This window comes from Gymnoscopelus microlampas, assembly GCF_963454915.1.
Source record: "Gymnoscopelus microlampas genome assembly, chromosome: 5".
In the NCBI taxonomy this organism is placed as follows: domain Eukaryota; kingdom Metazoa; phylum Chordata; class Actinopteri; order Myctophiformes; family Myctophidae; genus Gymnoscopelus; species Gymnoscopelus microlampas.
The window spans coordinates 58,805,273-58,817,860 of NC_139942.1; the positions used below are offsets into that span (position 1 = coordinate 58,805,273).

The window sequence follows — 12,588 nt, forward strand, 5'->3', positions numbered from 1 at the left end:
AGACCAGGTTAGACCATGTTCTATAGGAGATACAGACCTGTCAGCTGACCCTAGACCAGCACAGAGACCAGGTTAGACCATGTTCTATAGGAGATACAGACCTGTCAGCTGATCCTAGACCAGCACAGAGACCAGGTTAGACCATGTTCTATAGGAGATACAGACCTGTCAGCTGATCCTAGACCAGCACAGAGACCAGGTTAGACCATGTTCTATAGGAGATACAGACCTGTCAGCTGACCCTAGACCAGCACAGAGAACAGGTTAGTCCATGTTCTATAGGAGATACAGACCTGTCAGCTGATCCTAGACCAGCACAGAGACCAGGTTAGACCATGTTCTATAGGAGATACAGACCTGTCAGCTGACCCTAGACCAGCACAGAGACCAGGTTAGACCATGTTCTATAGGAGATACAGACCTGTCAGCTGATCCTAGACCAGCACAGAGACCAGGTTAGACCATGTTCTATAGATACAGACCTGTCAGCTGATCCTAGACCAGCACAGAGACCAGGTTAGACCATGTTCTATAGGAGATACAGACCTGTCAGCTGACCCTAGACCAGCACAGAGACCAGGTTAGTCCATGTTCTATAGATACAGAGGGGGGGCTACATGGCATTGGTCACGCCTCCACGTCTTAAATGAACTGCATGTGTTAAGTTGTGTAGTTGCAGACAGGGTGTGTGTTACGTTGTGTTATGTTGTGTAGTTGCAGACAGGGTGTGTGTTATGTTGTGTATGTTGTGTAGTTGCAGACAGGTTGTGCGTTCCTGGACAAGAACCTTCCTGCTGTGTCTGGAAACCTGAAATGGTCTCAGGAGCTCCGAGACCTGATCCTGACCCACAGGACCCACCTCAACATGATAGTACACATGTATGTACACACACACACACACACACACACACACACACACACACACACACTGCAAACATATGGACGAAGGGACCCCCATTGGTGTCTACAGACCTGTGTGTGTGTGTGTGTGTGTGTGTGTGTGTGTGTGTGTGTGTGTGTGTGTGTGTGTGTGTGTGTGTGTGTGTGTGTGTGTGTGTGTGTGTGTGTGTGTGTGTGTGTGTGTGTGTGTGTGTGTGTTCGTGTTCGTGTTCAGGCCTCTGGGCGGTGCAGAAGCAGACGAGGTTCTCCAGAACAGTGAGCGGGTTCTTCAGGTTCTGGAGCGTCTAGACCAGGACCTGGTGTCCTCCTGGACCAGAGGACTGGAGGACATCTGTCTGTCTCACCTGGAGGAACCTCTGATGGTCCTGGACCAGGAGACAGGCCTGTTCCAGGTCAACTTCCACCCTGCTGTAAGTTATCAACCACAGCCTAACCCTCTGTGAACCCTGTGGACATCAACCACAGCCTAACCCCCTGTGAACCCTGTTGACATCAACCACAGCCTAACCCCCTGTGAACCCTGTAGGCATCAACCACAGCCTAACCCCCTGTGAACCCTGTTGACATCAACCACAGCCTAACCCCCTGTGAACCCTGTAGACATCAACCACAGCCTAACCCTCTGTGAACCCTGTTGACATCAACCACAGCCTAACCCTCTGTGAACCCTGTTTACATCAACCACAGCCTAACCCCCTGTGAACCCTGTAGACATCAACCACAGCCTAACCCCCTGTGAACCCTGTTGACATCAACCACAGCCTAACCCCGTGTGAACCCTGTAGACATCAACCACAGCCTAACCCTCTGTGAACCCTGTTGACATCAACCACAGCCTAACCCCCTGTGAACCCTGTAGACATCAACCACAGCCTAACCCCCTGTGAACCCTGTTGACATCAACCACAGCCTAACCCTCTGTGAACCCTGTTTACATCAACCACAGCCTAACCCCCTGTGAACCCTGTTGACATCAACCACAGCCTAACCCTCTGTGAACCCTGTTTACATCAACCACAGCCTAACCCTCTGTGAACCCTGTTGACATCAACCACAGCCTAACCCCCTGTGAACCCTGTTGACATCAACCACAGCCTAACCCCCTGTGAACCCTGTAGACATCAACCACAGCCTAACCCCCTGTGAACCCTGTAGACACCAACCACAGCCTAACCCTCTGTGAACCCTGTTGACATCAACCACAGCCTAACCCTCTGTGAACCCTGTTGACATCAACCACAGCCTAACCCCCTGTGAACCCTGTAGACATCAACCACAGCCTAACCCCCTGTGAACCCTGTTTACATCAACCACAGCCTAACCCTCTGTGAACCCTGTTGACATCAACCACAGCCTAACCCTCTGTGAACCCTGTTGACATCAACCACAGCCTAACCCTCTGTGAACCCTGTTGACATCAACCACAGCCTAACCCCCTGTGAACCCTGTTGACATCAACCACAGCCTAACCCTCTGTGAACCCTGTTGACATCAACCACAGCCTAACCCTCTGTGAACCCTGTTGACATCAACCACAGCCTAACCCTCTGTGAACCCTGTTGACATCAACCACAGCCTAACCCCCTGTGAACCCTGTAGACATCAACCACAGCCTAACCCCCTGTGAACCCTGTTGACATCAACCACAGCCTAACCCTCTGTGAACCCTGTTTACATCAACCACAGCCTAACCCCCTGTGAACCCTGTTGACATCAACCACAGCCTAACCCTCTGTGAACCCTGTTGACATCAACCACAGCCTAACCCTCTGTGAACCCTGTTTACATCAACCACAGCCTAACCCCCTGTGAACCCTGTTGACATCAACCACAGCCTAACCCCCTGTGAACCCTGTTGACATCAACCACAGCCTAATCCCCTGTGAACCCTGTTGACATCAACCACAGCCTAACCCTGTGTGAACCATGTTGACATCAACCACAGCCTAACCCCCTGTGAACCCTGTTGACATCAACCACAGCCTAATCCCCTGTGAACCCTGTTGACATCAACCACAGCCTAACCCTGTGTGAACCCTGTTGACATCAACCACAGCCTAACCCGGTGTGAACCATGTTTACATGCTCAAACATTTAAACATTATTTCAGATAATCATTATTTTTACACACTCTTCATAATCATTTCAATGTTCTTTAAAGAAAACTTTTTCAAAAATATTGGAAATAGCCGATCTACTAGATCGGCTATTTCCACTAGTGCTGTTTTTCGGAAAGTATAACATAATCAAATATGTTACAGTATGTGTCATATCTGCCCTGTATGACTTTTGTCTATGAAGCCTAAAAGCCAGAAAGAAAAGTCACATTTATTCATGATGTTCAATGTGACAGAAACACATCGTTTAGCGCAATTATTTGAGTGACAATTGGCTGTCAAGCTAAATGTCATACTTTAACTTTTACGGGGCGGCAGTGGCTCAGGGGTAGAGTGGCCGGGTAGTGTGAACTGGAAAACCGCAAGGTTCCCAGTTCGATCCCGGGCTGGGGCGCTCCCCTAGAGTTAGTGTCGAAGTGTCCTTGAGCAAGACACTGAACCCCTAATTGCTCCCGATGAGCAGGTTGGTGCCTTGCATGGTTTCCTCCGCCATCGGTGTATGAATGTGTGTGTGAATGGGTTAATGGCACAATCTATGTAAAGCGCTTCGGATAGAAGCGCTATATAAATGCACCATTTACCATTTTTTACCATTTTAACTGACCAGATAGTTTCAGCAGTTAGTCATGTGATGTGTCATGTGATGTGATGTCTTGTGTCATGTGATGTCTTGTGTCATGTGATGTCTCGTGTCATGTGATGTCTTGTGTCATGTGATGTCTCATGTCATGTGATGTCTTGTGTCATGTGATGTCTCGTGTCATGTGATGTCTCATGTCATGTGATGTCTCATGTCATGTGATGTCTCATGTGATGTCTCATGTCATGTGATGTCTCATGTCATGTGATATGTCATGTCATGTGATGTCTCATGTCATGTGATGTCTCATGTCATGTGATGTCTCATGTCATGTGATATGTCATGTCATGTGATGTCTCATGTCATGTGATGTCTCATGTGATGTCTCATGTGATGTGATGTCTCATGTCATGTGATGTCTCATGTCATGTGATGTCTCATGTGATGTGATGTCTCATGTCATGTGATGTCTCATGTCATGTGACATGTCATGTCATGTGACATGTCATGTCATGTGATGTCTCATGTCATGTGATGTGTCATGTCATCTCTTCCTCTCTAGTTGACGTCTGTGTTGAGGGAGGTGAAGTATTTAAGTCTGCTGAAGAACGACAACATTCCTAAAGCTGCTCTACAGCTGTTCTCTAAGAGAGAGACTCTATACATGGTGAGTTAACAGATCTATAGACTCTATACATGGTGAGTTAACAGATCTATAGACCCTATATAATGCTGATCAGAGAAACACTGCTGTAGCGCCCCCTATGGGTGCAATGTAGTTGTCTTAGTGTGACTGTTTGGTGTTCGCATGACTGACCCCTGAACCGTGTGTGTGTGTGTGTGTGTGTGTGTGTGTGTGTGTGTGTGTGTGTGTGTGTGTGTGTGTGTGTGTGTGTGTGTGTGTGTGTGTGTGTGTGTGTGTGTGTGTGTGTGTGTGTGTGTGTGTGTGTGTGTGTGTGTGTGTGTGTGTACAGTACAGTCAGACCCTGACCCAGGTGGCTCAGTGGTACAACAGGCTCCACAGCACCATCCTGGCTGTAGAGCTGGGTCTGGTCCGGGACGAGATGGAGCGGACCAGACAGCAGCTGGAGCCCACCCTGACCCGGCTGACCTGGGCCCAGGATGACCTGTGGGACTACATCCAGACCACCAGAGACCTGGTCCAGGTACTGTTTACATCCAGACCACCAGAGACCTGGTCCAGGTACTGTTTACATCCAGACCACCAGAGACCTGGTCCAGGTACTGTTTACATCCAGACCACCAGAGACCTGGTCCAGGTACTGTTTACATCCAGACCACTAGAGACCTGGTCCAGGTACTGTTTAGATCCAGACCACCAGAGACCTGGTCCAGGTACTGTTTACATCTGTAGTATAGACCACTAGAGACCTGGTCCAGGTACTGTTTACATCTGTAGTATAGACCACTAGAGACCTGGTCCAGGTACTGTTTACATCTGTAGTATAGACCACTAGAGCAGGGCTTCTCAAAGTGGGAGCTGTGAGACCCTTCAGAATACTTAGATCATATTATGAATGTACAAGTAAGACGCGCGAACGCTGGAAGCGAACGCAGCTCGAAAATATTGTGTATTTACGGACTGTGTGTTTGTGTGTTTGTGTGTGTGTGTGTTTGTGTTTTGACTGTAGCTGCACTCTGGCGCACTCTTCGGCGCGCCTCCTTCCGCGTTCGCAATCATTTCTGTTTAACCACCAACCACTTAGACCTTCTATACTCACTATAAAGGACCTTCTATACTCACTATAAAGGACCTTCTATACTCACTATAAAGGACCTTCTATACTCACTATAAAGGACCTTCTATACTCACTATAAAGGACCTTCTATACTCACTATAAAGGACCTTCTATACTCACTATAAAGGACCTTCTATACTCACTATAAAGGACCTTCTATACTCACTATAAAGGACCTTCTATACTCACTATAAAGGACCTGAGTGGCTTTACTTAGCCTCCATCTCCAGGCTTTTCTCCAGGGGGGGGGGGGGGGGGGGGGTGGTGCGTGCATTATTGCCAGATATGGTGCCTTCAGCCTGGATGCGCGGGTGAAAACTACCTCACGACCGCTTGTCTCTGAAAACGTAACTCTCTGTGGGTTGGTGGATGTATGGTCTTTGTGTACACACATGATGTGGGTTGGTGGATGTATGGTCTTTGTGTACACACATGATGTGGGTTGGTGGATGTATGGTCTTTGTGTACACACATGATGTGGGTTGGTGGATGTATGGTCTTTGTGTACACACATGATGTGGGTTGGTGGATGTATGGTCTTTGTGTACACACATGATGTGGGTTGGTGGATGTATGGTCTTTGTAAACACATGATCCATGGATCATAATGGATACAACATTTCTGTGAGCGGTTGAAAGGGTTATAAAACACCAAACTCGTTGGCATTGAGTGCCAGAATTGCCAGAATTATTTCTGGCTATGTTGTCCCAGCTAGTGTCAGAGATTATCAAGGTAAAAAAAAAGTGCTTAGGAAGCGAGATACAGCCTTTTTCAGTTCTAAGTTAAACAGGGAGTGGATGGAGCTGCAAATCTTCAGATATCTTGGGTTCTGAACATGTTTAAAAAAAACAAAAACATTTTGAACATTTTTTTCAAAAACACGTCAAACGCGTCATTGGCACGTTGCGCCATAGCGGTAAAAACACGTGAAACACGTTAATGGCACTCAAGGAGTTGTGTTAATATGACATAAATGTAAGATGCTGTAAAGCAGTGGTTTTCAACCAGTGGTCCGGGGACCACCAGTGGTCCTTGAGGGAGTTCCAGGGGGTCCCCAGCTAAATGATAGTTTGGAACCAAATGGACCCTTATGGGTCTGTAACTCTGAGAGTGTACAAATGAAACCAAATGGACCCAAACGGGTCCATTTGGTTCCATTTGTACACTCTCAGAGTTACATTAACATTGATTTTACAATATAAACTGGGGTCCCAGTGATAGAAATGCCATTAAATGGGGGTCTGTAGCCTAATGCATGTCAAACTGGCGGTCCTTGAAATTAAAATGGTTGAGAATCACTGCTAGAGCCGTAAAAATCGTCTCTTATTGGGGGTCCCTGGCATATCTTTTCAAATGGGGGTCCCTGGGCTAATGTGTGTCAATGTGGGGGTCCTTGACGCAAAAAAAGGTTGAAAACCACTGCTGTAAAGTAACAATGTCATTCAGGGGGACCATGGATGAAAAAGTTATTTAACAACAAATATTTGAGAACCTCTGCACTAGAGACCTTGTGATCTACAAGCTCACATGTGTCGTATTGTGATGTGTTTTAGGGGGTTTCCAGTCTAACCCTGTATTTCTCTGTCCCACCACTGGGGGGGGGGGGTCCAGTCTAACCCTGTATTTCTCTGTCCCACCACTAGGGGGGTTCCAGTCTAACCCTGTATTTCTCTGTCCCACCACTAGGGGGTGTCCAGTCTAACCCTGTATTTCTCTGTCCCACCACTAGGGGGTGTCCAGTCTAACCCTGTATTTCTCTGTCCCACCACTAGGGGGGGTGTCCAGTCTAACCCTGTATTTCTCTGTCCCACCACTAGGGCGTGTCCAGTCGCGTCCAGCAGAGTAAGGACAACGTGGAGGCCATCCAATCACTGATGGGGAAGTTCAGCCACCAGGCCTTCATCACCAGGAAGAGCAGGAACACGGCCCTCCTCATCCTCTCTGACATGGACGAGTGTTTCACCAAGCAGTACACACTGATTACCAAGACTGGAGAGCACACACACAACCTGCTGCAGGTACACACACACACACACACACACACACACACACACACACACACACACACACACACACACACACACACACACACACACACACACCACACAACACAACACATACACCACACACCACACACCACACATCACACACCACACACGCGCACGCTAGTGCGCGTATGCGGGTGACGCTCACCCGCATAATTGCCTCTGAAATTCTGACTCGACCCACCCGGGTCCCCGCGGGTTGACCCGCGGGTTACGGGTCAATCCGCGCATCACTAGCGCACGCGCGCGCGCGCACACACACACACACACACACACACACACACACACACACACACACACACACACACACACACACACACACACACACACACACACACACCTTTGAAATATGTATTTATGTCCACATAAACAGAAGTACAGGATGTACAAAGGACATAAACACAGTGCAGTCAGATAAAGGGAAAACAGTCAGTTACAAAGTGCATGTAAAGCAGAGCATCTACTTACATAATCGAGGATTGACTTGACGCCATACACTGCAAAAAAAACAAGGTTTCCGGCTATGAAAACCGATGAATATGAGATGTAAATTCAGAGAATTTACAAGAATTTACAAGAGTTTTCCACTCGGAAAACTCAAAGTTTTGTGAGTCGGTAAACTCCTGTATGGTACCAAATTAAGTATGCGTGACCCCCTGCTGGGGTTGCTGCCAGAAAATCACACCTTCAGCCCTAACCTGGATTTCCACAATTTGGGAGGGGGGAGATCCCCCCTCCCTCCTCCCTATCTCGAGCAATGCTACTGAGCATGTGCAATAAGCCACCTATGATTGGCTGTGACGTAGGTGGGCATCCCTCCCTTATTTTGGGGGTCACATTGTGTGTGGGGGGGGGGGGGGGGGGGGCTCACAAGGACCCCCCTCCTAGGGACCTGGGGGGTGGTGCCCCCCCCCCTAGGGATCTGGGGGGTGGTCCCCCCCCCCCTTATTCCCTTATTTTATATATATATATATATATATATTTTTATTTTTTTTTATTTTTTTAATGTATATATATATATTTATTTATGTATATTTGTATGTATTTATTTAGTTATATACACAGTGTGTGTGTGTGTGTGTGTGTGTGTGTGTGTGTGTGTGTGTGTGTGTGTGTGTACACACACACACACACACACACACACACACACACACACACACACACACACACATATATACATACAAGATTCTGAAAACAAATAGGCAACAATCTCAGTCAGGTAAATTGTGTTTATTGATAAAAAAAAAAAACAGTATACAGTATACTTTGGCTATTCAAAAATATCTTCTAAAACAGTAAAAAAAAAAATCCCCATCTCCACATCCCCAAATGTTTTTTCCAGGGACCCCCAGAAGTTGTAAAAAACTCCCACAAAGGGGACAATAATAAAAAAATAAAATGTAGTTCTGTCTCTCATGCAGTGTCTTGCTGAACGAACGGCCTCTGCTTCTCTTTGGAGTCCCTCCACCAAACTGGACAACTTAACAGTTACTGTGTAAGAGAGCTAAAAATGAGCTGTTCTGTGCCGGTGTGTCTCGTCGCACGCGGTGGTGATGAAGGGAACGCGGGTCTCTTCTGTTGTCTTTCCTCTCCTGAAGCACCTGGCATAAAGCAGAAAGCTCCTCATCTCTCTCGGGTGGAGATGAAACAATCCACACCGCCCGTCCATCTACGATGCCGTCCTCTTCATCTGACATTAGTTCAGGAACTGCATGCCCCCACACGGCCCTTTCTCCATCAGACTCCAGATATGCAGTCCTGGTGGTCATCAACTGTAAAACATAGAATAGCAATTAAATTATGTATTACATTACCATTATTACAGGAACACAGAATGTAAAACAAAAAAACATCTTACAAACAGTTCCATATAACTTACCCTCAATCTTCTCTGTCGGGTCTTCATTGAGGCATTCAGCTTTTTCTTCTGGTCAGCATTCTCTGGCTGGTCCAGGCGATGGCTTCTTCTCAGAGACTCAAAGTGTGTCCTGCAAGCCGCTGAAATACAAGGAAAACACAATTAGGATCTATTTAGTTGTTTATCTACACAAACAACACAATTCCACATCTACACTGCTCTAAAAGAGAACCTACATGTGACTGCAATTTTTAACTGGCCCCTGTAAAAGTCTAAGCCAGTTCCAGACTCCAACCCCCTCCATTCGAAGCTCACACCTCCACCCCACCCTATTCAAAGCCTGCATCAAAACCCACCTTCCCCTCCCCCCTAATTCAAACCTCTGTTTCTGCCTTAGCTTACTGGTTCCTTTTTAGAAGTATTTATCTCCTAATAAAGTTGTTGTTTTGTTGTAAAGCAACTTTGGGTACTAAGAAAATCGCTATATAAATGTTATGTATTGTTATTACTTAGCTGGGGTAAATTACACAGTGATACAACAAAAAAAAAACGTACCTTTCTTTTGGATCAAGTCTCATGGCATTGTTTTCAGAGTTGTGTAGACGTCTCACCGCCTCCTGCAAACAGAAAGATTCACAAAGTTAGTTGGACTATAAAAGCATAAAGGCCTTCTCTCCTTGTATGTATTAACTCAAATATAACAAAGGGGAAACTGTAAACTTAATGTAACAGAGGATTATTTCTTTCTGACAACTCTGCAGACATGTAATTGATAAATGCAAATTCAGTTAGTTTGCAAAAACAAACAAATTTCACAATTACGACATAAAGTGTTCCAGGTTTCCTGCTACAGTAATCCATGGCATATAATATTATGCTCTTGTGATACTAGTGCAATACAATATAATGTATCCTACTAACAATTTATAAATACGTCATGTAGGCTTGAAGCTTACCTTAATTCAAGTATGTTGAGTCAGTCAGCCAGTCAAGTCAACTGATTTTCATCTGGCTGCAGTGGATGGCAGTTAAGATTTAAAAAATTAGATAACCTGATTGGCCAAACTGAGAAGGAAAGTCATTGGTTGTGAATGGCTGTGCTGTGGAGAGACACTGCAGCATTCACATGATCATTAGCAACTTTGGTCAAAGCTGTCTGGAATGGGAAATGTTGTTATACTCTACATCTCAGAGGCAACTATTGCACTTTTTACTACAATGTAATTAATTAAAAACTTTAGTTAAGGTACTTAGATTTAGATTAGAGTATACATAAAAAAAAACATAGATTAACAAATTAAGCCCTACATTATACAAAGCATTGCAATGTGATTTTTGTCAAAAGACCATAGTTAAGATTTAGATGAGTTAAATTACTTTTTAAATTATTTAAAAAACATAGATTAACAAAGATATTGAAAAAAGTATATATTGTTTTGTTCCATTTTTGTAACGTAAACCTGCCAAACCTGTGTTTTATTGCCGATTAAGCTCATTTGTAGAGAGAGAGAGAGAGAGAGAGAGAGAGAGAGAGAGAGAGAGAGAGAGAGAGAGAGAGAGAGAGAGAGAGAGAGAGAGAGAGAGAGAGAGAGAGAGAGAGAGAGAGAGAGAGAGAGAGAGAGAGAGAGAGAGAGAGAGAGAGAGAGAGAGAGAGAGAGAGAGAGAGAGAGAGAGACGTTTTTTACATGAAAAAAATGCTCCAGGCACCTTTCCTTAAAAACAACACAACATTTTACATTTCACAATTAAAACAGATCAATCCTCGATTCCTCCCACATTCTAGAAACAATAAACATCCAATTTATACAGAGGGTTCAGCCATGACCAGTGTCACACAGTCTGTGAGTGATTCCTGATTCCTGTTATAGGTAAATGAAAAGTTAACCCCTTCAATCAACTGAAATATATGAGAAATGTTCCATGACATAATGCTATAATGTTTTATGGGTAATAGCTTGTAGATCTGCCATTTCTCACACACACACACACACACACACACACACACACACACACACACACACACACACACACACACACACACACACACACACACACACACACACACACACACACACACACACACACACACACACTGACCCTCTGCACCTTAATCCCCATGTATAACGCACAAACTTTTTTTGTTTTTTTTATTATTGCGCTCTTTTTTCTCTCTAAGCACCTTTATGCTCAGGCACCTTAGTTTGTCTCTTATCTCAGGTACTTTGTAAATATGTAGATAACTTGTTTTTGGCCTTCTATTGTTCTCTTGTTGATCTCCTTCCCACTTGCCCCCTACCTCTCTTCTTCTTCTCTCTCCCCACTCTTCTTTCTATGGAATCTAACGTTGCGATGGGAGTGATGTACAAAAACGAATTTCACCCACTTTTTTACCTTGTAAACCTGTGATGTGACAATAAACCTGATTCTGATTCTGATTCTGACACACACACACACACACACACACACACACACACACACACACACACACACACACACAATTAAGACCTATCCGGTGAACAGATATGGGAAATATTCTTATTCACTTAGATTATATATATAAAAAAAGATTAACAAATTAAGCCCTTTTTCAAGCCCTTAACAAAAAAAAATAAGATTATAGTTTTGTTTTGTTCCATTTTTGCTTTGGCAATGGAGAGAGGGAGAGGGAGAGAGAGATCCCCTCTTTAAACAAAGAGTGAATTTGGATGTCAAAGGAAATGGCCAATCTCCTGCTGGGTCTTTGTCTGGCAGAGGAACGGTAAATCACTGATTTCCAAAGTATATAGACGAATTTCACAGTAAACATTTTCAACTGTAAATTTCCAATGACGTACAAAAACACCAGCAAACTGCGGGTTCACTGAGCAACTGCAAATGCCCAAAAATGCCCGTTAATGCCTCTTTTCTTGCAGTGATACCCACTGCACTGATTTCGACTAAACACAACAACTACATCGGACATCTCTACACGAAACCCGCCACAACGTGCACGCTTAATTTACGCGTTGCGTAAGGCACCTCTCATTTCTCACTACATATTTTCCACCGCGCAACATAATTAATTCCTCTCACCACATTACGAGCAAAACGGAACGGGAAACACTTTGGTACTGTTTAGCGTGTGTACGGTACGGTACCACCGACACCGAACGCCCACGGGCACAGCCGAAACAACACGAAGCGGCCGCCATTGAAATGTCTGCATCTCCACATAGCCCCAACAACAGAAGCGCGTCCTTCACGTCCCCTTCACTGCACCGTCTCTTCTGCTTCCACGCTCCATTCAGGTCACTACAATGCTAATACGTTAACGCTCAACCTCACAAT

General features: G+C 45.2%; 1 protein-coding gene across 1 annotated transcript in view; it reads left to right on the forward strand.

Moving 5' to 3' along the window:
• The window catches only part of dnah9l (dynein, axonemal, heavy polypeptide 9 like), a gene marked incomplete at both ends in the record, with an annotated part of 207,600 nt that overhangs the window by 16,951 nt on the left and 178,061 nt on the right, over positions 1–12,588 (forward strand). The window contains 5 exons of the mRNA XM_084057033.1: positions 755–879; positions 1,115–1,310; positions 4,160–4,264; positions 4,572–4,763; positions 7,176–7,376. Of these exons, the coding sequence (XP_083913159.1) occupies positions 755–879; positions 1,115–1,310; positions 4,160–4,264; positions 4,572–4,763; positions 7,176–7,376 (819 nt within the window). The remainder of the gene's footprint in view (positions 1–754; positions 880–1,114; positions 1,311–4,159; positions 4,265–4,571; positions 4,764–7,175; positions 7,377–12,588) is intronic.